This window comes from Rhinoderma darwinii, chromosome 1, assembly GCF_050947455.1.
Source record: "Rhinoderma darwinii isolate aRhiDar2 chromosome 1, aRhiDar2.hap1, whole genome shotgun sequence".
NCBI classification, from domain to species: domain Eukaryota; kingdom Metazoa; phylum Chordata; class Amphibia; order Anura; family Rhinodermatidae; genus Rhinoderma; species Rhinoderma darwinii.
The window spans coordinates 218,049,227-218,077,212 of record NC_134687.1 but is presented as its reverse complement, the minus strand read 5'-3'; the positions used below and the strand labels follow the sequence as shown (position 1 = coordinate 218,077,212).

At 43.3% G+C, this 27,986-nt stretch overlaps 1 protein-coding gene across 2 annotated transcripts in view; it reads left to right on the top strand.

The window, feature by feature from the left end:
- The window catches only part of CCDC158 (coiled-coil domain containing 158), a 193,773-nt gene that overhangs the window by 50,137 nt on the left and 115,650 nt on the right, over positions 1-27,986 (top strand). For both annotated transcript variants that reach the window (XM_075849847.1, XM_075849848.1), the window contains exons 5-7: positions 6,937-7,046; positions 11,420-11,729; positions 18,545-18,618. In XM_075849847.1, coding sequence (XP_075705962.1) covers positions 6,937-7,046; positions 11,420-11,729; positions 18,545-18,618 — 494 coding nt within the window. The remainder of the gene's footprint in view (positions 1-6,936; positions 7,047-11,419; positions 11,730-18,544; positions 18,619-27,986) is intronic.

Sequence of the window (27,986 nt, the reverse complement as noted above, 5' to 3'; positions counted from 1 at the left end):
GGTATCGCCATTTGTATGAAATGTTATTATCTCTTAGAATCTTGGTAGATGTAGTAAATTCCCTCTGCCTGGAGAGTGTAGCTGGAGAAAGGTTGTAGGTGAGTGCTGTAGTAGTGGACAATGACTATGACACCGATGTTGGATTAACTTTTTTTTACTGTAGACAAATAGAATCGGATCTCTTCCTTGGGATAAAACATTGACAGCAGGTAACACATGTCTTCATAAATGGGTGCCGGAACCGAGGCATGAGGTAGCGATGGGCGGGAGGTTGGGACATGAAAGTGCGCGGCTCAATGTCTGTTTTGTCTTCCCCGTGTGGAAAAGTCTCTGGTGCACGACTACGGGATTTAAGCTTACTTGTCCTCGCCCAGGGGAAAAACAAGTCCAGTACCTGTGCTCCTCAGCGTCTTCTCCCTCGTCCTTGTGGCTGCTTCCAGGTCTGGCTGCTACACCTCTGCACGGCCGTACCTCGGCACGGCTGGACCTCTGCACAGCTGGACCTCTGGACACCGCACGGCTGGACCTCTGCCCAGCTGGCCCTCCTCACGGCTGAACCTCTGGACACCGCACGGCTGGACTTCTGCACAGCTGGACCTCTGGACACCGCACGGCTGGACCTCTGCACGCCTGAACCTCTGGACACCGCACTGCTGGACCTCTGCACGGCTGAACCTCTGGACACCGCACGGCTGGACCTCTATGGCTGGACCTCTGCACAGCTGGACCTCTGCACGGCTGAACCTCTGGACACCGCACGGCTGGACCTCTGCACACCGCACGGCTGGACCTCTGCACGGCTGAACCTCTGGACACCGCACTGCTGGACCTCTGCACGGCTGGCCCTCTGCACGGCTGAACCTCTGGACACCGCACGGGTTGACCTCTGCACGGCTGGACCTCTGCACGGCTGGACCTCTGCACGGCTGGACCTCTGGACACCGCACGGCTGGACCTCTGTACGGCTGGACCTCTGCACACCGCATGGCTGGACCTCTGCATGGCTGAACCTCTGGACACCGCACGGGTTGACCTCTGCACGGCTGGACCTCTGCATGGCTGGACTTCTGCACGGCTGGACCTCTGCACGGCTGGACCTCTGGACACCGCGCAGCTGGACATCTGCACGGCTGGACCTTTGCACGGCTGGACCTCTGCACGGCTGGACCTCTGTATGGCTGAACCTCTGGACACCGCACTGCTGGACCTCTGCACGGTTGGCCCTCTGCACGGCTGAACCTCTGGACACCGCACGGGTTGACCTCTGCACGGCTGGACCTCTGCACGGCTGGACCTCTGGACACCGCACGGCTGTACCTCTGCACGGCTGGACCTCTGCACAGCTGAACCTCTGGACACCGCACGGCTGGACTTCTGCACAGCTGGACCTCTGGACACCGCACGGCTAGACCTCTGCACGGCTGGACCTCTGCACGGCTGAACCTCTGCACGGCTGAACCTCTGGACACCGCACGGCTGGACTTCTGCACGGCTGGACCTCTGGACACCGCACGGCTGAACCTCTGCACGGCTGGACCTCTGGACCTCTGACTGGCTGGACCTCTGGACACCGCACGGCTCAACCTCTACACGGCTGGTCCTCTGCACGGCTGTGTTACAGGAAAAAAGGATTAACCCCTTAAGCATGCCTCCCAACTTTTGAATTCGGTAAAGAGGGACATTTTAAGCCACGCCCCTAACCACGCCCAATATCCCGCATAAACACATCAAATCACTGCCAGATCCTTCTGCAAATAAGAAGCGCACATTCTCACTGCGGATCTCTAGACTGTCTGGATATCACAGATATTATATTTCAGGTTATGTCGTCTTTATGTTACTTTTCCTATCTTGGGTATAACATCTGCTCATCACGGCGGCAGCAGCTGCAGGACAAACCAAAAGGCTGAGAACAATGAAAGTCAAGAGGGAGACCCTGTGGTTGATGACTTTTCAATTGACAGATAGCAGAGTTACATGATGGGGATTTTTTTTTTCCAGTTGTGTAACTCTGCTACCGGTCAATGGAAAAATCATCCACCAGAGCTCCCCTGTAGATCGCTCCACACACAGCCCCCCTGTGCATAGCTCCACAAACAGCCCCCCTGTAGATAGCTCCACACACAGCCCCCCTGTAGATAGCTCCACACACAACCCCCCTGTACATAGCGCCACATACAGCCCCCAGTAGATAGCTCCACAAACAGCCGCCCTTTAGATAGCTCCAGATACAGCCCCCCTGTAGATAGCTCCAGACACAGCCCCCTGTAGATAGTGCCACACACAGCCCCCCTGTAGATAGCGCCACACACAGCCGCCCTGTACATAGCGCCACAGACAGCCCCCTTGTACATAGCGCCAGATACAGCCCCCCTGTACATAGCTCCACAAACAGCCCCCCTGTAGATAGCTCCACACACAGTCCCCTGTAGATAGCTCCACACACAGCCCCCCTGTAGATAGCGCCAGATACAGCCCCCCTGTAGATAGCGCCAGATACAGCCCCCCTGTAGATAGCTCCACACACAGCTTCCTGTAGATAGCTCCGCACACAGCCCCCCTGTACATAGCGCCACACACAGCCCCCCTGTAGATAGCTCCACACATAGCCCCCCTGTAGATAGCTCCACACACAGCCCCCCTGTATATACCACCACACACAGCCCCCAGTAGATAGCTCCACACACAGCCCCCCTGTAGATAGCTCCAGACACAGCCCCCTGTAGATAGCGCAACACACAGCCCCCCTGTAGATAGCGCCACACACAGCCCCCTGTACATAGCGCCACACACAGCCCCCTGTACACAGCGCCAGATACAGCCCCCCTGTACATAGCTCCACACACAGCCCCCCTGTACATAGCACCAGATACAGCCCCCCTGTAGATAGCGCCACACACAGCCCCCCTGTACATAGCTCCAGATACAGCCCCCCTGTACATAGCACCAGATACAGCCCCCCTGTACATAGCTCCACACACAGCCCCCTGTACATAGCGCCACACACAGCCCCCTGCCTTCTTCTAATCGCTGCTGCAGTCAGCAGCGATCAGCTGTTTTGATGCAGCGCCCAGCGGTACATTTTTCTAACCGCCCGGGATGGCGGGACAGTGGTGAGAAACCGGGACTGTCCCGCCGGATCCGAGACGGTTGGGAGGTATGCCTTAAGTACACAGCTTGTTTTCGCCTAATGTACCAGGCCACTTTATGCTTATTTGTGAAAAAAAATTTTTAGAGATCATTTGCAAAAAAATAGTCTTTTTCGGAATTTAAATGTATCCACTTGTAAAACAGATTGTAATATGACACAAAATAGTTACTAGTTCACATATCCCATATGTCTACTTTATGTTGACATCGTTTTTTGAACATTCTTTTATTTTTCCAGGATGTTACAAGGCTTATAAGAATAGAAGCAATTGCTCACATTTTCAAGAAAATGTCAAAAGCCTTTTTTTTTAATGGATCAGTTGAGTTCTGAAGTGGCTTTGAGGATCTTATATATTGAAAAACCCCAATAAATCACCCCATTTTAAAGTCTTCACCCCTCAAAGTATTCAAAACAGCATTTAGAAAGTTGCTTCAGCCTTTTGGTGTTTCACAGCAATTAAAGCAAAGTGGAGGTGAAATTTACAAATGAAATTTTTTTTGCAGAAAATATGTTTTAATTCAATTTTTTTCTCTAACACAGGAGGATTTACCAGAGAAACACAACTCAATATTTATTGCCCATATTCCGCAGTTTTTATAAATATCCCACATGTGGCCCTAGTGTGGTAATGGACTGAAACACAGACCTCAGAAGCAAAGGAGCAACTAGTGGATTTTGGGGCCTCCTTTTTATTAGAATATATTTTAGCCACCATATCAGGTTTGAAGTGGTCTTGTGGTGCCAAAACATTTGAAACACCCCCAAAAAAGACACCATTTGGTAAACTACACCCCTCAAGGAATTTATAAAGGGGTATAGTGAGCATTTTGACCCAACATGTTTTTTTGCTGAATTTAGTAGAATTAGGACATAAAAATTAAAATCTAAACTTTTTCCAATAAAATGTAGAAATTTAACATTTTTACAAGGCATAAACGAGAAAATGCACACCATCATTTGAAAAGCAATTTCTCCCGATTAGGGCAATACCTCATATGTGGTAATAAACTGCTGTTTGGACACACGGCGGGGCTCAGAAGGGAAAGAGCACCATATGGCTTTTGGAGCTCAAGTTTTGCTGGAATGGTTTTCGGGTGTCATGTCGCATTTGCAAAGCACCTGATGGACCAAAACAGTGGAAAGCCCCAAAAGTGACCCCATTTGGGAAACTACACCCCTGAAGGAATTTATCGAGGGGTATAGTGAGCATTAAGACCCCACAGGTTTTTTGCTGAATTTAGTGGAATTAGGCTGTGAAAATGAAAACCTATGTTTTTTCTAATAAAATGTAGGTTTAGCTCAGATTTTTACACTTTCACAATAGATAAAGGAGAAAAAGCACCCCAACATTTCTAGAGCAAACTCTTCTGAGAACGGCAATAGGCCATATGTGACAATAAACTGCTGTTTGGACCCACGGCAGGGCTTAGAAGGGAAGAATCTCTATTTGGTTTTTGGAGCTCAAATTTTTCTGGAATGGTTTGTGGCGCAATGTTTCAATTGCAAAGCCCCTGCGGGACCAAATCAGTGAAAACCACTAAAAAGTGACCCCATTTGGGAAACTACACCCCTGAAGGAATTTATCGAGGGGTATAGTGAGCATTTAGACTCCACAGGTTTTTTGCTGAATTTAGTGGAATTAGGCAGTGAAAATGAAAATGTATGTTTTTTCTAATAAAATGTAGGTTTAGCTCCGATTTTTACACTTTCACAATAGATAAAGGAGAAAAAGCACCGCAACATTTGTAAAGAAAACTCTTCTGAGCACGGTAATACGCCATATGTGGCAATAAACTGCTGTTTGGACATTTGGAAAACTACACCCCTGAAGGAAATTATCGAGGGGTAAAGTGAGCATTTTGACCCCAGAGGTTTTTTTGCGGAATTTAGTGGAATTATGCTGTGAAATTAAAACTTACATATTTTCTGCTAAAACATGGAAATTTCAATTTTTTACAAGGAATAAAGGAGAAAAAGCACTCCAACATTTAAAAAGCAATCTCTCCCGAATACGGCAATACTCCATATGTGTTTATAAACTGCTGTTTGACACACATCACGGCTCAGAAAGGCAGGAGTGCTATTTGGCATTCAGATTTTTCTGGATTGGTTTCTGGGTGCCATGTTGCATTTGCAAAACCCAGAGGTACCAGAGTACAGTGAAAGCCCCCAAGAAGTGACCCCTCAAGGCGTTTATCATTTGCCTGGACAAGACAGGGCTCAAAAGTGAAGAGCACCATGCGCATTTGAGGCCTGTTTTGGTGATTTTCACACCATTGGCCCACAATTGCAGTGCTCTGAGGTCAAATAGTAAAACAAACCCCCAAGAAGTAACCCCTATTTTGGAAACTACACCCTTAAGGCATTTTAAGGGGTGTAGTGAGCATTTTGACCCCACGGGTGTTTTTTCATTAGAAATTAATGCACAGTGGATGGTGCAAAGTGAAAATTGCAATTTTCTGCTGATATGCCAACTTAGTGCACAGTATGTTTTGCCCAGTTTTTGCCACTGAAGACAAATGCCGCACAAAATGTTAAGCGGGTTTTCCCGTGTATGGTGATGCCATATCTGTGGACGTAAACTGCTTTTTAGGCACGCTGTAGGGAGGGAGCGCCATTTGGCTTTAGGAGCGCAGATTTTGCTTGATAGTAGTTCTGTTTGGGGTTTTACTGGTATTTCAGTTAATAATGTGGGGGCATATGTAAGCTGTGCGGAGTACATCAGGGCATAATAAGAGGGTATAATAATGCGGTAAATAAGTAATAGTCCATATATGTGTGGCCGGTGTAGCACTGATAAATGGTGCCTGATCTTATTTGCTTTTGGAACACTGCACATATTGCATTGCCATATTCTGAGCCATAACTTTTTTATTTTTTGTCCGCTGGAGCTGTGTGAGGGCATATTTGTTGCGAGAATCTGTCGTTTTCATTGGTACAATTTTGATCACTATTTATTTAATTTTTTGGCACTAGAGGTGACCAAAAACAAGCAATTCTGACAATGTTTTTTATTTCTCTTTTACAGTGTTCACCATGGGCTATAAATAAAAAATTTTACTTTATTCTGCGGGTCAATACGATTACGGAGATACCATATGTATATGATTTTTTTTATGTTTTGCAGCAGTTGCACAATAAAATCACTTTTTTTTTAATTATTTATTTTTTGTGTCACCATATTCTGAGAGCCATACTTTATTATTTTTCAGTCAAAAAAGCTGAATTGAAGATATTGAGTTACAATCATGTAGGGAGGTTGTCAGGGGCATAAACAGAAATTATAGGGTCCCATAGCAAAAATCAGTGTGGGCCCTAGAATCAGTGTGGGCCCCCTTCTCTCCCCCTACCGAGTGCTGCGACAAACGTACAACTTTTTATCAACTTTAATGTTCATGATCATTTTGTTACATATATTTACAGGGGTTGGAGCTCCATTTTTCACACAAAGCTCAAAATCCCTTCACAAAGTTATATTAAATGATAAAACTCTGGCTGACTGCAGCTGCCACTAGGGGGATCTCACTTCATATGGATTAACAAAGCTACTTATGAACTCCATGGAAGCCATGAAAATCTCTATTCAGTGAGTTCCCTCTAGTTGTGGCTACTGGAAATCACTCTGACTGTACAGCATGTCAGGAAACAGGAGAAGATGTTCAGTGCCAGGCCCCCTCTCACCACGGGCCCCATAATAATTGCGTGGTCTGCCTCTAAGTTAGGTGCGCCACTGGAGGTTGTGTAGTCAGACTAAGCTCATACATAACATTTTCTGTTTCTCTTAGATCAACCACTATGAAGGCCTGCAAAAACCTCATGTAAGGCAGTCAACTAGTGAAGTACATTTGAAGATTCAGGAACTGATGAGAGAGAGAACAACAGAGTTGGACACGAGGTGAGCTTTAGATGCTTAACATTTTTAGCATGATTTTTATAACTATACTTGTGCAATGTAATTTCTAACATGTTTTATCAAAATTAGGGTAGCCTTAAAGGAGTTGTCCAGGATTAGAAGAACATAGGTGCTTACTTCAAAAACAGTGCCACACCTGTCCACAGATTGTGTGTGGTACTGTAATTCAGCTTAATTGAAGTGAATAGGATGATTTTCTCATTGTGGACAAAACCTTTTAACAAAGCCCCAAAACTCCTGATCAAGTTAACCTCTAAGGGCATGGCCCCACATGGCGGTTTTCTTCCGCAACTATCCGCATCAATGCCGCACAGAATCTGCGTTGCAGATTCTGTGGCGGATGTGCCCAAAATGTGCAGTAAATTGATGCGGACTGGCCCTTGCGTATTGAGGGGAAAGTACTAGGGAAAGTGCTGTCCCTTCTCTCTATCCTGCACTGATAGAGAGAAGGGACAGCACTTTCCCTAGTGAAAGTAAAAGAATTTCATACTTACCGGCCGTTGTCTTGGTGACGCGTCCCTCTTTCGCCAGCTAGCCCGACCTCCCTTGATGACGCGGCAGTCCATGTGACCGCTGCAGCCTGTGATTGGCTGCAGCCGTCACTTAGACTGAAACGTCATCCTGGGAAGCCGGACTGGAGAAAGAAGCAGGGAGTTCTCGGTAAGTATGAACTTCTATTTTTTTTACAGGTTGATGTATATTGTGATCAGTAGTCACTGTCCAGGGTGCTGAAACAGTTACTGCCTATCGTTTAACTCTTTCAGCACCCTGGACAGTGACTATTTACTGACGTCGCCTAGCAACGCTCCCATAATTACGGGTGCACACACATAGTCACCCGTAATTATGGGTGCACACACATAGTCACCCGTAATTATGGGAGCCGCATTGACTTCCTCTGGCTGTAGACCTAGAAATACATAGGTCCAGCCAGAATGAAGAAATGTCATGTTAAAAAACCAATACGCATCCGCAGCACACATAACATGTACATGACATCTACGGACTTCATTGCGGAATTTAGAATCTCCATTGAAGTCAATGTAGAACTTCCGCAATGAGTCCGCAACCAGTCCGCCACAGGTCCGCAACATCCATTGTATGCTGTGGACACCAAATTCCGCACCGCAGCCTATGCTCCACAGCGGAATTTTCTGCCTCGTCTAAACGAAGCCTACTAAAAAGAAGTGGAAGGCAATGGGGAAACGGGTCCGCTGCGGATTAACGCTGCGGAGTGTCCGCAGCGGAATTCCAGAGCAATTCCGCCACGTGGGGCTTTGCCCTAAGGGTATGTTCACACACAAACTCAAAAACGTCTGAAAATACAGAGCTGTTTTCAAGGGAATTTTCAGAAGTTTTTTAAGCCACTCGCGTTTTTCGCTGCATTTTTCGCTGCGTTTTTTACGGCCGTTTTTGAAGCTGTTTTCAATAGAGTCTATTAAAAACTGCTCCAAAAACGTCCCAAGAAGTGACCTGCACTTCTTTTTCGCGGCCGCGTAAAAAAACGGCCCGTCGGAACAGAACAACGTTTTTTCCGTTGAAATCAATGGGCAGATGTTTGGAGGTGTTTTGCTTCTGATTTTTCAGCCATTTTTCGAGCGTTTATGGGCCAAAAAACGCCCGAAAATAAGCCGTGTGAACATACCCTAACAGTCACACTAACGTAAAATAAAAAATCCAGAAAAGTAATTTTTTTTTGTTGTAGGCATCTAATTTGTCTTATGTTCGCCCCTTCCCATCCCACCAGAATTTCGTTGGACATAGTTTTCTTTTTTTACACTCCTCAACATTGAAATTCCAACATAAAGAAGGGCAAGCCGTAAGGTTATGCAAATCGAGGAAGAAGCAGGTGTCGCTAAGATCTGCAAATGATCACATTTTCAAGCATCTAGCCCCAATCTGCGGCATGTGGGAGGGGCATAAAAGCCAGATTGATGGCAAAGTTTTTTTAGCCACATGAAATCTCAAAAATCGGATCAAGTGGTGTGGGATGATTGTGTGATTGTGTGATGTTTGTCGACGTGGCAGTTATCATCACTTGTCGCAAACTGAGAGGGACAGAATCCTTGCACTGATAAACCTTGGTTTATCACTCCAGCAGATTGCTATGTGCCTAGGGCGGGTTGTCAGCACTGTTCAACGTTGCGTGTCTCAGAGGTTGGGAGAACAACAACAAACAAGAAAGAGAGCAAGGGGTGCGTGGAGGCGAACCTCTGCACGGACGGATCCTCAGATTGGAAGAATGGCGCGTAGGGATTCATTCTGTACTGCAAGTGAAATTGGACGTCACATCCCAAGCCTAGGGCGGCAACCAGTGTCGACACTAACCATCAGAAGACGTTTGCATGACATTGGGCTATTAGCCAGACAGCTGCAAGTGTTTCATTGACCACATGCCACCACTCTCAAAAGGCTATCCTGGTGCACAGCAAAACGGCAATGGAGGCTGGAATGGATTCAGTGATGAGTCCCGCTTTTGTCTTGGATGGTATGATAGCCGGAGATTGTTTTGGAGTCCAAGTGGGCAACACCATGAAGAGCCCTTCACAAAGGAACGCCTGCCGGTCCTACCCCCAGGATTATGGTGTGGGATGACATAATGTACGGTAGTCTGACCCCTCTAGTCTTCATTTCAGGTACACTAACAGCGCATAGCGTTACATTGATTTGGTCATGGAACCAGTGGTACGGCCATTTCTCCAAAGTTTCCCAGAAGCTGATTTTCAACAGGACAACGCCATGCCTCATGTTACTCATGCGACTGTGAGCAGCCTGTGTGGCCTAAACGTGCTACCATGGCCTGAAGTGTCTCCGGACTGAAGATTTGCCTGCCCAAGTGCATTCAGCGTGGCATAACATTCCTCAGACAACCATTAATAACCTCATTGATAGTATACCAAGGCGTGTAAGCTAGTGTATTTATGTGTGTGGCGCTCATACTCGATACTGAATAAATAAAGATGATTGGGATATTTTGTTTTCATTTTTTTTTATCATTTGCATATCATTAACATGTCAATCGATCCTGTGATTTCCACAATTCCAAAACTTTTCCTTCTTAGTGTTGCAATTTCAATGTTGAGGAGTGTATTGTTTTTATCAATGTAGCCGTGTAAGGTCTTGTTTTTTTCTTCAAAAACGTATCATCATGCATGTGTTTTTTTATTAAATTACTTATTATGAATATGGAGATAACAAATATAAGTATATCATTTGCAATTTTATTTATTTTTACATCTTGTTACATTTTATTTTATACATTTTATTGGAATGGAATAGCATCAGCGTTTTAAATCACAAACAAGGTGAATCAAGTAGCAGGAAGAGAGAAAACAAGGAGATATGGACAGGGGGGCTAAGGTGAAGGGGGGGGTCAGAGCACATAAAGGTTGATAAAGAGAAGAGGATATGGTACATTCAAATACTGTTCACTTCGGTTTTTACTCCTCAGAATGAATGGACGAACACAGCTATAGTTAAGCGATGCGGCCGATTTATACATTTTTAACAATGCCCTATTCACTGAAATTAAGCTGTACTGCAAATCCCTACACAGCAGATGACTTGGAGCTCCACTCTGAAGAGAATAAGCCAGAGGCATCTTGGTCCCTGTGTTCTTAGGAAGGGCGGGATCATAGAGGTCGCAATCACTGTATAATAGCATTTGTATACAGTATCACTGAATCAAAAATCCTACTAAAACATAACTTTTGTTATGTAAATTATTAAAAAACATTTCACCAACCATGTGATTATTGATTGTCAACAACAATTGCAATCAAACCTTTTCTCCCATTGGAGTGAATGGGAGAAAAGGCTGCAATACCTGTGAATCGACGCTAAATGCGAGTCGAAGATTCACAGTGTGCAAGAAGAAATAAAGGGGAAGCATCGCTCGCATGAAACAGCTAATCGGCGGGGGTCCCGAAAGTCGGACCCCGACCCATTAGCTATTGATGGCCTATCCTGGGGATAGGCAATCAATTTTTAGTGTCTGGAAACCCCCTTTAACTGTTTATTCAATTGGTCAGTTGAAGATGAGTAGTGTTCCTCCTGTCTGAGTGGGATGAGTCCGAAAGCTGCGCAGCTTAAATGTAACACTGTTTCTCTCTGGGTTCCGGGCAGTTGACAGTCCGCCAGTTGTGTACTCCTGTACTAGACCATACTTATGTAACTATATAAAATTCTGAGCACATTTTATTCTCAGTTGTCACCTTACTACACAATAGGTATTTTACCCCCTAAAAGAAATTGAAAAATATTTTTTTCTCTACTGCAAAATACTTTGATACATTTTTTTAAATTATTTCATTGTTGTTGTTGTTTTTCGACTAATTTATAAATGTTTAATGCAGTCTAAAAGGTTCAATTACCCAAGAAAAAGGAAATAAACTAGATGTCAAAGTGCAAGAACTGGAGAACACTAATGTGATTCAGGAGGAGATGCTGAAACAAGCGCGTGTTTACACAGAACTTTTGAAAGAGAAATTACAGAAACAGAATCAAATACTCCAGGATATCCAAAAAGCCATTTTAATTTACAATGAAAAGTCTAATAAGAAAGCAGAAGGCAACTTTGATCTTAGCAACCTTGGAATAATTGTGGTCCAAATATTACAGGAGCTTTCTGAAGAGGCGTCTTTTCTCAAAGGAAAAATCGAACCTGTAAGTCAACTTTTTTTTGTTTCATTTTTTTCCTATAAGGCCTACTTCACATTTAGTTTTGGCCCTACGTTTAGCATGTATGCCAGGAAAACTCCTGACGTACACGCTAAATGTGTCCATAGGACTCAATTATAATAGTTTCCTTTTGGCCTCTGTCAGGTAGTTTTACGTGAGTAAACCTTTATTTTTGAAGGTATACTGCATGTATACTGCATGGTATACCCGGAAAAAAAAAAAAAGTATACCATGCAGTATACATTTATTTAACATGAGCATATGTATGGCATCTGTCACAGGCCTCCGTTAAACGTATACTCATATATATATATATATATATATATATATATATATATATAGTCCCAAAAATAAAACAGAACGTGGTTACTACTCTGCTCAAATATTTTAACCAAAATTAGACCCAAGAGGAGTCATGAAACCATAAATAGTAGACACTGCATTTACTCATTAGAATTTATTTTCATTAAATACATTAAAATATACAAAAATTAAATAAAAATAAGTGATAGATCAATAATAATAATAAAAAAACAGTCTGCACACAAAGCTGTACACCTGACAGCAGTAACAATTAGGTATAGAGCTACAAGGATATAACAAAGTATATTAGTAAGTAGTGACTATATAAATATCAATAAATTAATAATACTATATTAGAAACAGATTTACACCATACTATCAATAAAGAGTAGATGGAACATTACTATGATGCACGAAACATAAACCAATAGTAGAAGGTAATCTAAGTGTAATCAGAAAATATGGTGTGAAACTTTAAGTGACTGCTAAACCACTGGGAGGTAAATACTAGTAGCCATACAATTGGAAAAGCACTGAAATAAGAATAAAGTAGCTCACCTAAACTAGGTATCTGTAGTGCAACTGGTCGCCTCCGTTAAATGTATGCATCAGAAAGTTCCAGTGACTTAACTGTCTTTATATGGAAAGTTACCCCTTGAGCTTCCCGATGCAGCAGAAAATGCCCTGCCCGCCCAGCGGCCTTATCCCCCGCGACCGCAAAACCTTTAGGGCATGACCAGATGTGGCAGAATTGCTCTGGAATTCCGCTGTGAACAGTCCGCTGCGGAAATCCGCAGCGTACACGTTTCTCCATTGCTTTCCACAGCTTTTTAGTTAGGTTAGTTTACACGTTGCGGAAAACTCCGCTGCGGACCATAGGCTGCGGTGCGGAATTTGGTGTCCGCAGCATACACTGGCTGTTGCGGACGTATAGCGGACTTGTTACGGACTAATTGCGGAATTTTTCCATTGACTTCAATGGAGAGTCAAAATTCCGCAATGAAGTGGGTAGATGTTATGTGTGTTGCGTAGCGTATTTGTTTTACGAACATGACATTTCTTCATTCTGGCAGGACCTATGTATTTCTACTGAGGCCCCATGCACACTAACGTAAAAACGCCCGTAATCACGGGCAGGCCCATAGAAGTCAATGGGGCTCCCGTAATTACGGGTGACTACGTGTGTGCACCCGTCATTACGGGAGCGTTGCTAGGCGACGTCAGGAGATAGTCACTGTCCAGGGTGCTGAAAGAGTTAAACGATAGGCAGTAACTGTTTCAGCACCCTGGACAGTGACTTCCGATCACAATATACATCAACCTGTAAAAAAAATAGAAGTTCCTACTTACCGAGAACTCCCTGCTTCTTCCTCCAGTCCGGCCTCCCAGGATGCCGTTTCAGTCCAAGTGACGGCTGCAGCCAATCACAGGCTGCAGCGGTCACATGGACTGCCGCGTCATCCAGGGAGGTCGGGCTGGATGTTGAAGGAGGGACGCGTCACCAAGACAACGGCCGGGTAAGTATGAATTTCTTTTACTAGGGAAAGGGCTGCCCCTTTTCTCTATCCTGCACTGATAGAGAGAAGGGAAGCACTCTTCACCTGAATACGCAACGGCTAGTCCGCATCAATTTAATGCCCATTTTAGGCAGAGCCGCAACAGTGGCGGAAGAAGTACGCCACGTCTGGTCATGCCCTTAGGGCATGTTCACACATAACGGAATTCTGCAGACACTCTCCGCATCAATGGCGCACATAATCTGCGTTGAAGTCAATGGAGAAATTCCGCCACAAGTACGCATCAAGTCCGCAACAGACAGTGTATGCTGCGGACACCAAATTCTGCACCGCAGCCTATGGTCCGCAGCGGAGTTTTCCGCAATGTCTGCACGAAGATAACTAATAACTAAATTCCAGAGCAATTCCGCCACGTGTGAACGTGCCCTTACAGTCTGAGTTCCTGGCTGCTTTCAAAGCAGCGTGAGTGCCCGGCTATGTCTACTCTGGAAGCTACATTACTGGAGCTTTCCTGGGGTAGTCCCAGTGATGTAACTAGCCCTTGCTTGTAAGGGATATAGGGCTGCAGTGCGGGTGATGTCTGGAGCCCCTGGCCACAGGGCTTCAGATGTTTCTGGCCGGGAACTCTGGAATTATAATGCTCCTGACATCACTGTCGATATACGGACAGTGACATCAGTGACAACTCCAGTGCTGGAGTGCCCAGTCAGAGCACTTCCAATGCCCTGGTCGGGGATTCCGACATTGCAAAACTCTTGACATCACTGTCCATATATGGACAGTGAAGTCTGGATCTTTCCCGGGCACAGTGCTTCAGGGCTCGGGTGAGGTATCCCATTATATGCCTAAACAGTGGAATACGTTGCAACCTTCCGTTGGACGTATATGTCAGAGTCCTCCCAACGTATACCTTCGACTGAAGAACCTGAATCATGCTTTATTTGTTTTATATACAAAGGAAAAACGAATGATGTACCCACGATCCAAAGTATATACCAGGACAGACAATTTACAATATGGGAGAATATTTTGTGGAGCCTGAGTTAGGCAATCCACTAGTGCAGAGGTCCCCAAACTTTTTTGCACCACGGACCAGTTTCATTCAAGACAATCTTTCCACGGACACGGGGGGGAGGGGGATTACGCGCAACAAAACATAATAAAGTGCATATTACATACTTAAATTATTTATTGCATTTATAATGCAAATGTGACAACTCGTCATAATGCAGAATCAGTGAGAGCACTGAGCTTGTTTCCCTGCAACGAGACAGTCCCATGTAGGGGTGATGGGAAACAGTGACACCTGAAGTGTGTTCCTAATATCCAGTCTACTATTTATTGGTAGACAACCTAAATGCGAACCATAAGGGAACATAGCCCCTGAGAAAATGATATGCAAAAGTATATGCAAAAGTAGAAAATCTTTATTAAATATAATGACAATGACATAATACGGATTAAAAGGATGGACCATATACGGAGAAAAAGACAATGAGGTCAGATGTAAAAGACCAGTGACAAACAGAGACAACCAACCGTAGGTGGCCGGAATCCACTCACATTACCCTCAGCAAAGTAAATAAATGAATGGTATATACTACGTAGAATACTATGCCCACATATGAATGGTAGAAGTGCTAGCTGAATACACAATGAATAACATGGAATGTCCTGACAAACAATGCAGGCAAAAAAGCCAAAAATGTAGACTGAAATAATCGTCAGAAGTAATCAATAATTCAGAAATGAAAGTAAGCACATACCCTGAGACATAGTGGGGAGTGGAGACAGCAACCTCAGGAACTGGATGAAAAAGCGCCTCAACATGCCGGCTTCGTCAGGAGAATACATACATTAAAATTCTATGGGTTTATATAGGAATGTATGATGGTTATGCTCACCTGTGACGAACGCAAATCGGCGCTCGAATAGCTAGCCGAGAGACACTCGCATCACAAGACATGCCGCACGTCAGAATGACAAGGCGCAGCATGATGACCTCAGACATGAGTCACCATGACAACGCCGACGCTAAGCGGTACTACCGGATGCGAGTCCCACAGCGCATGCGCAGTCTAGCGTCTGTGCACATACCACAGCCAAGACAACCAGGGTAAAGACAAAATGTGTAATGGAAACTACCATTAAGTGGGGCTGGTATGAAATCAGGGGAATTTGAGTAGAATGGTAGTACCCTAAGCAATTCAATAATAATAATAATAATAATAATAAACATATATGTGTATGCATCTCAAAAAAACTAATATATACAAGCGAAATACAGATATATCATTGGAAAGTGCTGTGAACTAAAGTGATGTGATGTGAAGTGAAAGAAATATTTTTTTTTATAATAAAGTAAATAATGAAAGTGACAACACGTGCAAAATGAAATACTATAAAGTGAAAAAGTGACACCAAAACAAAAAACGTGAAAAACAGTGTTGCTCAAAAGAATTTAATCGTGATAAAGTACATTTAACTAAATGTATAGTGACACATCAAAAAGAATATATATATAATATATAAATGTGAATAACAAAGTGAAAGAATATATATTACATGATATAAAAATAATACATAAAAAATATACATTGTATAATAAATAAATACATACAAATATATGAATAATATATCTATATATTCCCAAAAATATTTTATACCGTATAACAAGAAGATATATATATAAAACAAATATAATATTAAGTAATATAATTCATATATAATTAAATAAGTGACCAAAAATAATTAAAAAGAAAATATAATAAATAATAAAAATAATAAAAATTAAAATTAAAAAATAAATAAAAAATAAAACGAAAATGTACAAAACATATATATATATATATATATATATATATATATATATATATATAAAAAGAAAAATATATATAAATATACAGAATATATGTATAATAAAAGCGGTTCATTCATCTAAACATTATGTTCAATAAACACAGAAAAATAATAAAAAGGGGAACATAGCTACAAATAGCATAATGCAACAAGGTATCCCCTAAAAGAGAAACCAGAAACGACGACACTCAGGGTGGAGAGCATTATCGGATCGAAGGATACAACAAGCAAATGTGATATAACACTGTTGAATAAAGGATAACACTGGGACAATTCGATATATAAGAAAATACATTATACACTGAATAAAGGTAATTAAGTCCAGTCCTGGGCTTGAATAATGAAACAGCTTGTTTGAAGCAGCTTTCTTGTTCTCCATAAGATCTAAATCTCATAAGGACAGTCCCACTAATGGAATATATACTCTGTAAAATAAAAAATATCAAATAAAATAGTATTTATTGGTGCATGGAAAAAAACTGCGACTGAGTACGCAAAAGACGCACAGATGGAAGTGATAATTTTTCCAAATAAAACACCCTGCAGACTGCGATAGTCAATAAAATGGAAATATAAATTAAAACGTTCTTATTCTTTCTGTGCAGCCCGGTACCAAATGATCGACGGCCCGGTACTGGTCCGTTGCCTGGTAATTGGGGACCCGTGCACTAGGGGACCAGTGAGAGGTATGCTGCTGCTAATTTTTTGCATGCCCCTATTTCAGTTGTCCCAGTTCTTCATAATAGCGATAGCAGCTACTTCTAGTTACTTACTGCGCTTAAGCCACAGTTATACAGCACACAAGAAAATGGCGACCGCACACTGCGAACGCCAATGTAACCTAAACCGCTAAATATAAATAAATATGCATGGAATAATAAAGCCTTTGGCTGTGAAGGCATGCTGGAAATTGTAATTTCACAACAGCTGGAGTGTCGAAGGTTTCTGACCTCTGCACTAGGGTGTATGTGCGCTGGTCAAACTTAATGACAATGCGCATTTCACTAGAAAAGGGTGGTGACAGTGAACCTATGTGGAGGCCATTTTTTCATCACATCTGTGTAGAAGCCAGCTGGAAAACAGCTTGGTGGCCTAACATCAAGAACTACTGGTTCCTGGTCTGAGGACATTTTGATCTACTATTTGACCACTACTATTATGATCTACTATAATGATCTACTATTTGACCAATACAGATCATGTCATATTTAATCTTCTGTCAGAGATATACATCCGGAGGATTTCCCAATATATACCTCAGACGAAAGGCTGTGACGAATGCCACTCTATAGGAAAACAGTGGCAAACGTTGCCAATAGGTTCCCAATGTAAAAACAAAAAGTTTTTTTTTTCTTTTTACTGTATTCCTCAGTACAGAACAGCATAGTCTGCAATTGTGATGTGAACAAATCTGTCAGCCTAATCATGCTGCCCTGTCTAAGGTAATAGTAATAAGGAAATAGTTACAGAGTTGCTAACACTAAGAGCTTCTTTATTTAGAGTTTTGCAAATACCTGCACAGTATTAGTGATTAGAGGTAGGGCGTTAATTACTTAATCCTTCTTACCTTTTTGGAATCCATTGTTAAAAAAAACACACGTTAAAACCATAATGTTTGTGACCTATTTGTCTTTCTTTAAAGGGAATCTGTCAGCAGTTTTGAGCCCTCAAAACTGCTTATAGCGCTATTTACAGGTCGATAAGAGAAGCACAACTATACCTGTGGTGTTATTCATGCAGGTTGCATGACAGAAAAATCGATGTTTTAATGTCCCTGGCGCCACTACACAATTGCCATGGAGGTGGCTGCTTTATGATTTGTGCTCCGGGTTCTCTGCACTGAACACTGGCAGCCTCTCCCCTGTGTTCTGAGTGACAGCTCTATGGAGCCATCACTCAGATCAGAGGGAGCACTTGCGATCACAGAGCCAGGGACAATAAAATATAAATTTCTCAGTAAAACACCACATCTGCTTTCCCCATCCTGCTTTTCCCAAAACTGTTGACAGATTATTGTTAATCATCCGAATTTTTGGGAGGTATATTTTAGTCCAAATCTGTATGATTGAACTGGTTTTAATTTCTTCAACATTAAAGTATCTACTTTTCTATATGTTACAGGCGGAAGATCAACTCACTTTTTTGAAAGGGGAATTGAAAAATAAAGAGGCTTGTCTGAAGCAATTTCAAGAAAGGTGAGTTTTTAACTTTATAAAGTAGTGTTGTATGAGGTTAGAAAAACACTGCTGCCTTCTTCCAGAAACAGTGCCACTGTGATCAATTAGCTGGATCAACCCCATTTATATGACCAGTACTAAGCTGCTATACCAGACACAGCCTGTGGACAAGAATGGCACTGTTTCTAAATAAAAATGTCCATATTTTTTCCAATCTCATACAACCCCTTTAAATATTTAATTAGCTAAAAAAATATTTATAGTAATCATATTCTATTTAGTTCAAGCTAAACAGGATCCCCCTGGTCCTAATAGAGCTTGAAGTGGTATACCCATAATAGACATTTATGACGGTTCCTGCCTTTTGAGGTGGTCGCCGGCATGCTCAGCTCTTTCCAAAAGTAGCATAGAAATAAACTGATAAAGGCGTGCATGTGTGGCTAGCTCTTTATTCATTCTCGGCCTGGAAGTGGCGGTCTACGGGCTGGCAAGACTGGGCTTGGGGGATTCTGGAGATAGGTGCGGGTCCCACCTCTGGCACCTATCAGACATTTATGTCTATGATGGGAATAACCCTTCAAGGTCTTAAAAGTGTTGTCCCATCAGGACAACCCTTGTCCATATGCCATGTCAAAGTAAATGGATGTCTTAGAGGACAAATTCTGCTTGGGAACACCCACTATGAGCAAGAGTGGAGGTGTGCTAACAAGCAACATCTCTTGCTCTGATGAATTTAGGCCCACCGGGTAATAAATATGTCTGAATGGTCGCCATGGATTACTACATTTCTCCTGCAGTGGCTGCAACTTCACGTTCTCGAGTGGTGACCCATTCAAGAAACTCAATCGCAGAACAGGAGACCGTTGATGTCACGGTCTGTGGGTACGTGGACTGACTAGGCAGCACCGCTGTAGCGGGGAGGCAGCTGCCAAACAGAGCACCCAATCAATACAAAATCCAGAACAAGATTACGTGAATAGTCCAGACAGTGGCAGAGGCCTTAGCACGGATGGGACTGGATGTGGCAGGTTGCGCCAGACGTGAGGGATGACAGTAGGTGCAGCAGGTTGCGCCAGACGTGGCGGAAAACAGTAGGTGCAGTAGGTTGCGCCAGACGTGCCAGATGACAGCAGGTACAGCAGGCTGTGGCGGATGACAGCAGGTGCAGCAGGCTGCACCAGAAATGGCAGATGACAGCAGGTGCAGCAGGTTGCGCCAGACGTGGGGGACGACAGTAGGTGCAGCAGGACACGATTCCAACACTAGACAGGGCTCGGGAACCAACACAGCATAGGATACAGGAACAGGTAGCAGGGCACGGAAACACTTGGGAACGGGATAACACAGAGGGATCATTTACAAAGACTAACATGGGAATTACTAACAACACTCAGGCAGGGAGTGAAAGGGGAGGACCCCTTTAATAGTCCAGAGATCCAACAGAGCACCCAATCAATACAAAATACAGCACAAGGGTACCTGAATAGTCCAGACAGTGGCAGAGGCATTCACACAGATGGGAATGGATGTGGCAGGTTGCGCTATACGTGACGGATGACAGTAGGTGCAGCAGGTTGCGGCAGACGTGGCGGACAACAGTAGGTGCAGCAGGTTGTACCAGACGTGGCGGATGATAGTAGCTGCAGCAGGTTGTGCCGGATTACAGCAGGTACAGCAGGATGCGCCAGATGTGGCAGCTGACAGCAGGTGCAGCATATTGCGCCAGACGTGGCAGACGACAGCAGGTGCAGCAGGTTGTGTCAGACGTGGCGGATGAGAGCAGGTGCAGCAGGCCTGCACCAGACGTGGCGGATGACAGCAGGTGCATCAGGTTGTGCCAGACGTGGGGGACGACAGTAGGTGCAGCAAGACACGACTCCAACACTAGACAGGGCTCGGGAACCAACACAGCACAGGATACAGGAACAGGGAGCAGGGCACAGAAACACTTGGGAACAGGATAACACAGAGGGACCATTTGCAAAGACTAACATGGGAATTACTAACAACACTCAGGCAGGGAGTGAAAGGGGAGGACCCCTTTAATACTCCCGAGAGATTGGGGCTGATTTGTAATAAAGTTCATGTGCGCGCACTGGCCCTTTAAGACTGGGACCCAGGGAGCGGAAGTGAGTGCTGGCGTATCCTAGGAAGGAGATGCTGGCCAGCACTCACAGATCCATTACCGCGGCCACCGAGGGGTGAGTAGGAACGGCGGTCCGCGGCCGTGGACGCTACAGTCGAACAACTTTCTTTACTTAATACACAACTGTTATTACATTGACATGTAATTGACATTGACATTGACATTTAATTACTTTCTCTTTAACCCCTTCCCTCTTTGGCCACTTTTGACCTTCAGGAGAGAGCCTCATTTTTCAAATCTGACATGTTTCACTTTATGTGGTAATAACTTCAGAATGCTTTTACCTATCCAAGCGATTCTGAGATTGTTTTCTTGTGACGCATTGGATTTTATGTTACTGGCAAAATTTGCTCGATACAGTCAGTATTTAATTGTGAAAAATACCAAAATTTTGCAAAAATTAGCATTTTTCAAAATTTAAAGGTATCTGCTTGTAAGACAGATAGTAATACCACACAAAATTGTTGCTAATTAACATCCCCCATATGTCTACTTTAGATTGGCATTGTTTTTTGAACATCCTTTTATTTTTTTAGGATATTACAAGGCTTAGAACTTTAGCAGCAATTTCTCACATTTTCAAGAAAATTTCAAACGGCTATTTTTACAGGAGCCGGTTCAGTTGTGAAGCGACTTTTAGGGCCTTATATATTAGAAACCCCCAATAAGTCACCACATTTAAAAAACTTCACCCCTCAGAGTATTCAAAACAGCATTTAAAAAGTTTCTTAACCCTTTAGACGTTTCACAGGAATTAAAGCAAAGTAGAGGTGAAATGTTCAAATTTTATATTGCAGAAATTCATTTTTAATCTATTTTTTTTGTAACACAGAAAGTTTTACCAGAGAAATGCAACCCAATATCTATTGCCCAGATTCTGCAGTTTTTAGAAATATCCCACATGTGGCTCTAGTGTGCTAATGGACTGAAGCACCGGCCTCAGAATCAAAGGAGCACCTAGAGGATTTTGGGACCTCCTTTTTATTAGAAAATATTTTAGGCACCATGTCAGGTTTGAAGGGCACTTGCGGTGCAAAAACAGTGGAGACCCCCACAAGTGACCCCATTTTGGAAACTAAACCCCATGAGGAAATTATCTAGGGGTATAATGAGCATTTTGACCCAACAGGTTTTTTGCAGAAATTATTGGAAGTAGGCCGTGAAAATGAAAATCTCCATTCTTTCAAAAAATTTTTAGGTTTAGCTAATTTTTTCTAATTTCCACAAGGACTAAAGGAGAAAAAGCACTGCAACATTTGTAAAGCAATTTCTTCCGAGTAAAACAATACCCTACATACGGTCATAAACGGCTGTGTGGACACATCTGGGCTTAGAAGAGAAAGAGCGCCCTTTGGCTTTTGGAGCTCAAATTTAGCAGGAATGGTTTGCGGAGGCCATGTCACATTTGCAAAGCCCCTGAGGAACCAAAACAGGGAAAACGCCAAATAAGTTACTTAATTTAGGAAACTAGACCCCTTGAAGAATCCATCTAGGGCTGTAGTGAGCATTTTGACCCTACAGGTGTTTCCAAGATTATATTAGAATTGGGCAGTGAAAATTAAAAAAAATCCTTTATCTTCAATAAGACGTAGATTTAGCTCAAAATTTTTTATTTTCTCAATAAATAAAGGAAAAAAAGAACCCCCAACACTTGTAAAGCAATTTCTCCCGAGTACGGCAATACCCCATATGTGGTCATAAACGGCTTTTTGTGCACACACTAGGGCTCAGAAGGGAGGGAGTGCCATTTGCTTTTGGAGTACAGATTTTGCTGGATTGGTTTCTGGGCGCTATATTGCATTTGCAAAGTCCCTGTGGGACCAAAACAATGGAAACCCCCCAGAAGTGACCCCATTTTGAAAACAAAAGCCCTCAAGGTATTCACCTAGGGGTGTAGTGAGCATATTAACCCCGCAGGTGTTTGGCAGAAATTGGTGTGCACACGATGTTGCAGAGTGAAAATGGGATTTTTTCCATAGATATGCCAATATGTGGTGCCCAGCTTGCGCCACCATAACAATACAGCTCTCTAATTATTATGCTGTGTTTCCCGGTTTTAGAAACACCCTACATGTGGCCCTAATCTTTTGCCTGGACTATCGACAGGGCTCAGGAGTGAGAGAGTACCATGAGAAGTTGAGACCTAATTTGGCGACTTACACAGTATTGGTTCACAATTGCAGGGGCTCTGATGTGAAATAATAAAAGAAACCCCTGACCAGTGACCCCATTTTGGCAACTGCACCCCTCAAGGGATTTATTAAGGGGTGTAGTGAGCATTTTCACACACAGGTCTTTTCCATAAATGATTGCGCTGCGGATGGTGCAAAGTAAAAATTGTAATTTTTCCCTAGATATGCCATTTCAGTGGCAAATATGTTGTGCTCAGCTTGTGCCACTGGGGACACACACACCAAAAATTGTTAAAAGGGTTCTCCCAGGTATGGCAATGCCATATATGTGGAAGTAAACTGCTGTTTGGGCACGCTGTAGGGTTCAGAAGGGAGGTAGCGCCATTTGGCTTTTGGAGCGTGGATTTTGCTTGGTAGTATTTTTTTTTTGGGAGTATTACTGGTGTTTCCGTTTATAATGTGGGGCATATGTGGGCTGGGCAGAGTATATCAGGGGCATAGTGAGGTGGTATAATAATAAGGTAAAAAAATAATAAAATAATCCATAGATGTGTGTTACGCTGTGAATCCTTTCTGCACAGGCAGGTGTCGCACTGATAAATGATGTCCTTACTTATCCCCCTTTTGGTCCACACTCCGCACATTTGCAGTTTGGGGAATTTTGGTGGGAAGAGTTGTCCTGGTATAATACGGGCGTCCTCGCATCCAACAGATATGTTTGGGCCCTACCCTTCCTGGTTCCCTAATTTTAGGGCCTTGATACTTCGCCTCTTGAAACAGAAGAAATGTTCCCCTCGGGCTGCACAACTGGATATTTTTCTTTCCTGACTTATTGGAGCCTTAACTTATTTTATTTTTTCCTAGACATAGTGGTATGAAGGCTGTTTTTTTGCGGAGGCAAGGTGACAAAATAACATGGCATCTTTTTTTAGTTCTTTTTATATAGCGTTCACCACGCATAATAAATTATACATTAACTTTATTCTGCAGGTCAGTCCGATTCCGGCGATACCTAATTTATAGCACTTTTTTATGTTTTACAACTTTTTGCACAATAAAATAACTTTTGTAAGGAGAATGTATTTTTTCTGTCACCATGTTGTGAGAGCCATAACTTTTTAATTTTTTTGTGGACGGAGCTGTATGAGGGCCTGTTTTTTGCGAGACGAGTTATAGTTTTTATAGGTACCATTTTTGGATATATGCCACTTTTTGATCACTTTTTATTTCAATTTTTGGAAGACAAAGTGACCCAAAAAAACTGAAATGATGGCAGTATTTTTTAGTTTTTTTTTACGGTGTTCACTGTGCGGAATAAATAACATAATAGTTTTATAGTTCAGGTCGTTACTGTTGCAGCGATACCAAATATGTATGGTTTATTATTTTTTTCAATAATAAATGACTTGATAAGGGAAAAAGGGGGCGATTGTGTTTTTTATTTTATTACTTGAAACTTTTATGGTATTTTTTTCAACTTTTTTTCTTATTTTTTTTTTTTACACTTTTTTTTTACACTTTTCTTTAGTTCCACTAGGGGACTTGAAGATCCAACTGTTTGTTTGATGTTCTAATACATTGTACTACCTATGTAGTGCAATGTATTGGAACTGTCAGTTGTTCACTGACAGCAAGCCGATCAGGCTCCGACTCCAGATGGGGCCTATTCGGCTTCCGTAATTTCAGACAGGAGGCCATTGTTAGGCCTCCTGTTGCTATAGTAGCATTCGTCAGCCTTGCCATCGCATGGCAGACTACCGATTTGCTACAAACCACTTTGATGCAGCGTTGGATCGCTGCATCGAAGGGGTTAATGGCAGGAATCGGAGCTAGCTCCGGTTCCTGCCGATACATCGGGGTTTCCGCTGTAACATACAGCGGACACTCACTGCTGATCACACCGGCTCAGCTTCTGAGCCGGAAACTGAGCCGGCGCCATCTTGCCGATGGTACCGGAAGCCTTTTAGGCCCCGCCGCCGAGCGGGGCATAGGAGGCTTCCGTTGCTGGCAGACCGGGAGGTAAGTATTAGGCCTCCGATCGCCTTTGCAGCCACCGGCAACCCAGCGATCACGTTGCTGGGGTGCCGGTAGCTAAAACTCCTCACATTCTGCAATCTCTATTGAACGCAGCATGTGAGGGGTTAATCGGCCGAATCGGAGGCTAGCTCCGGTCCTGGCCGTTACATCAGGGTGCCAGCTGTAACATAAAGCTGGCACCCGGCGGTGATGGTCTGGGCTCAGCTCCTGAGCTAGCTCCATCTCCTTCACGTACAGTTATGTGGAAATGCGTTAAAACACCAGTTCCCATCACGTAACTGTACGTGATTTTGCGGGAAGGGGTTAAGAGGCACGGCAAGTTTATTGGGTACAACATTTAAAGTGGTACAATCTATTAAACGGTACTATAACAGTTCCACATGCTCCTTCCACATCTTCTTCCACAGGTCCCTGCAGTCTTCCAAATATCACACCCCGGCTATGTTACTTACAGTTCTGTGTTTCTACCTTGGTTTTCTGCCTTTTCCATAAGACGTCACTATTCCTCCATGCACTCTCCCTAAGCGCCTCTCTACACCTTAAGGCCTTACTTGTCCAGGCTCTTGCTGCTCAGTAGCTTAAATCTTAACCCTGATATAATTAACTCCAGGACACTGTAGTCCAATATTCCTTTGACCATGCCCAATAGGCGCTTCTACCAGAAAGTCTACAGACCTTACCCAGGTTTACTCTCTTAGGCTATGTTCACACAGAGTTTTTTGCAGGCGGAATTTCTGCCTCAAAATTCCGTTTGGAAGTTTGAGGCAGTTTTTCCTCTCCCTGCACTGCGTTTTTCGCTGCATTTTTTGCCCTCGACCATTGAGCGCCACAGGCATAAAACGCAGCGAAATGCGCTTTCTCTGCCTCCCCTTGATGTCAGTGGGGGGTCAGAGGCGTAAACGCCCAAAGATAGGGCATGTCCCTTTTTCTCCTGTGAGGCGCTTTTACTGCTCGCGGGAGAAAACCGTCCCCAGCTTCCCATTGAAATCTGTCACTCCAAAATCCAGGTACCCTACTCTCAAGGGTCACCTACTCCAATGACTCTTCTGTAGTCCAGCCTTTCCAAAACTACCATTGCCAAGCCCCGTTTCAGGCCTACGGGGCAACCGGATGCAGTGTAGCTTCCTTCCAGACTCATCTGCACAGAGACACTCTTATATTCCACTTCTAGGCCCACTACAGACTTCAACTGGGTTTGAGCACAGTACTGCTAATTCCTTATTGGTCCTCACTTCCAGGCTGACTATCTCCACAGGCCCTAATAGTCTCCCCCAGAGCTACCATGCCAGCAAGGTAAAATACTTGCATCAGTGATTGCTCGCTTGTACCTGCCAGGTCACCCTCCACCACAGCTTCCCGCTCTCTGTTCTAGATTATAGATGTAGTCTAATAGCTCACCATCTGATCCGTGACTCTGGCCTCCTACTGCACTACACACCACATCAGTCCCTACCTCTGTACCGCACAGACCTAATGTCACCCTCAGACTTTTACTCTTAAAAGCTGCAGCGTCTATTCTTCTACTGCCCTCCTGCAGAAAGACAATCCTGCTCTGATCACCAGATCTCTTCATGTGGTTCTCTTTGGGTGCCAAAACACCCCCTTATATGCTTCTCTAAGGCCTTTTCTCTTACCAGTGTGGTGGCACAGTGTATCAGCATCTCCACACTTTACTTGCCAGCACCCGGCTCTTCCAGGACCTGCCGGGTCCATCTCCTCTTCTGTCACCACTCCATGCCACCTCTCTCCACTGATGACAGAATTGCATAATCAACAGCGCTACAGGGCATCGTGGTTTGCCTCCTCCAGAACAGCAGCATATCCACTAATCATCACCTTTTGGCATGTATCAGTTGCTTTTTTTCCTAATTAAAACCAGATAGCAAAACCTAATCTCTTTTTCTAAGATGTTTTTATTTTTTGATTGTAGATGTTTTTATTTAATTTCTCTATACATGATAATGGGGGCAGCCATTTTTCCTGAGCTGCTGTTAACAGCATTTAAATATATGCTTTACAGCAGACACAGGGACCATAAGAACCTGTGAACAGGAGAGGACCCATTGACTTCTATTGGTAAGTTTTCTAGGCATTCTCTGTGACATGTGCAGAGGTCACTGTGCAGTAAGAGATAGGAGAGGAGCTGTGTCCAGTGTCCTTCACCTATTGTCAATGGTGGATTTTGTGTTATTTATATAAAGGTGTTACTTTCATTGTAATTCTGTCTGTGATGATAATGAGATGACTGCTGAAAAGTGATCTCTACAGAACAGGAAGTTTCAGTGTCTATGGCTGTGTTCACATCAGCGTTGCCCTTCCGTTGAGGTGTTTTCCGTCGGTGGTTTCTGTCGGGTTAATCCCTCAACGGAAAGGCAAACTGAAACCTTAGCTTCCGTTTCCCTCACCATTGATCTCAATGGTGACGGAAACGTTGCTAAACTTTTCCGTTGGTCACCGCTGTGACAGGGTTCTGTTGTTTTGACGGAATGGTCAAATGGTTTTAGTTTGTTTCAGTCAGGGCTCCATTCTGACGAAAAGCTCAGACGTAATATCAGAATAGAGCCCTGACACATATGTGTACGAAGCCTTAGTGGACAGAATGGAAACTTCAAGATTTTAGGATTAACCCCTTAGTGTCTAAGCCTGTTTTGGCCTTCAGGACCAGCCCCATTTTTGCAAATCTGACATGTCACTTTATGTGGTAATAACTCCAGAATGCTTTTTCCTATCCAAGCGATTCTGAGATTGTTTTCTCGTGACATGTTGTACTTTATGATACTGAAAAAATGTAGTCGTTAAATTCAATATTTATTTGTAAGAAACGCCAAGATTTAGAGAAAATTAGCAAAAATTAGCATTTTGTTAAATTTAAATGTATTTACTTGTAAAACAGATAGTAATACCACACAAAATACTTACTAGTTTATATTTCCCATATGTCTACTTTATGTTTGCATCGTTTTTTGAACATTCTTTTATTTTTCTAGGACGTTACAAGGCTTAGAACTTTAGAAGCAATTTCTCATATTTTCAAGAAAATTTCAAATGGCTATTTTTTCAGGGACCAGTTC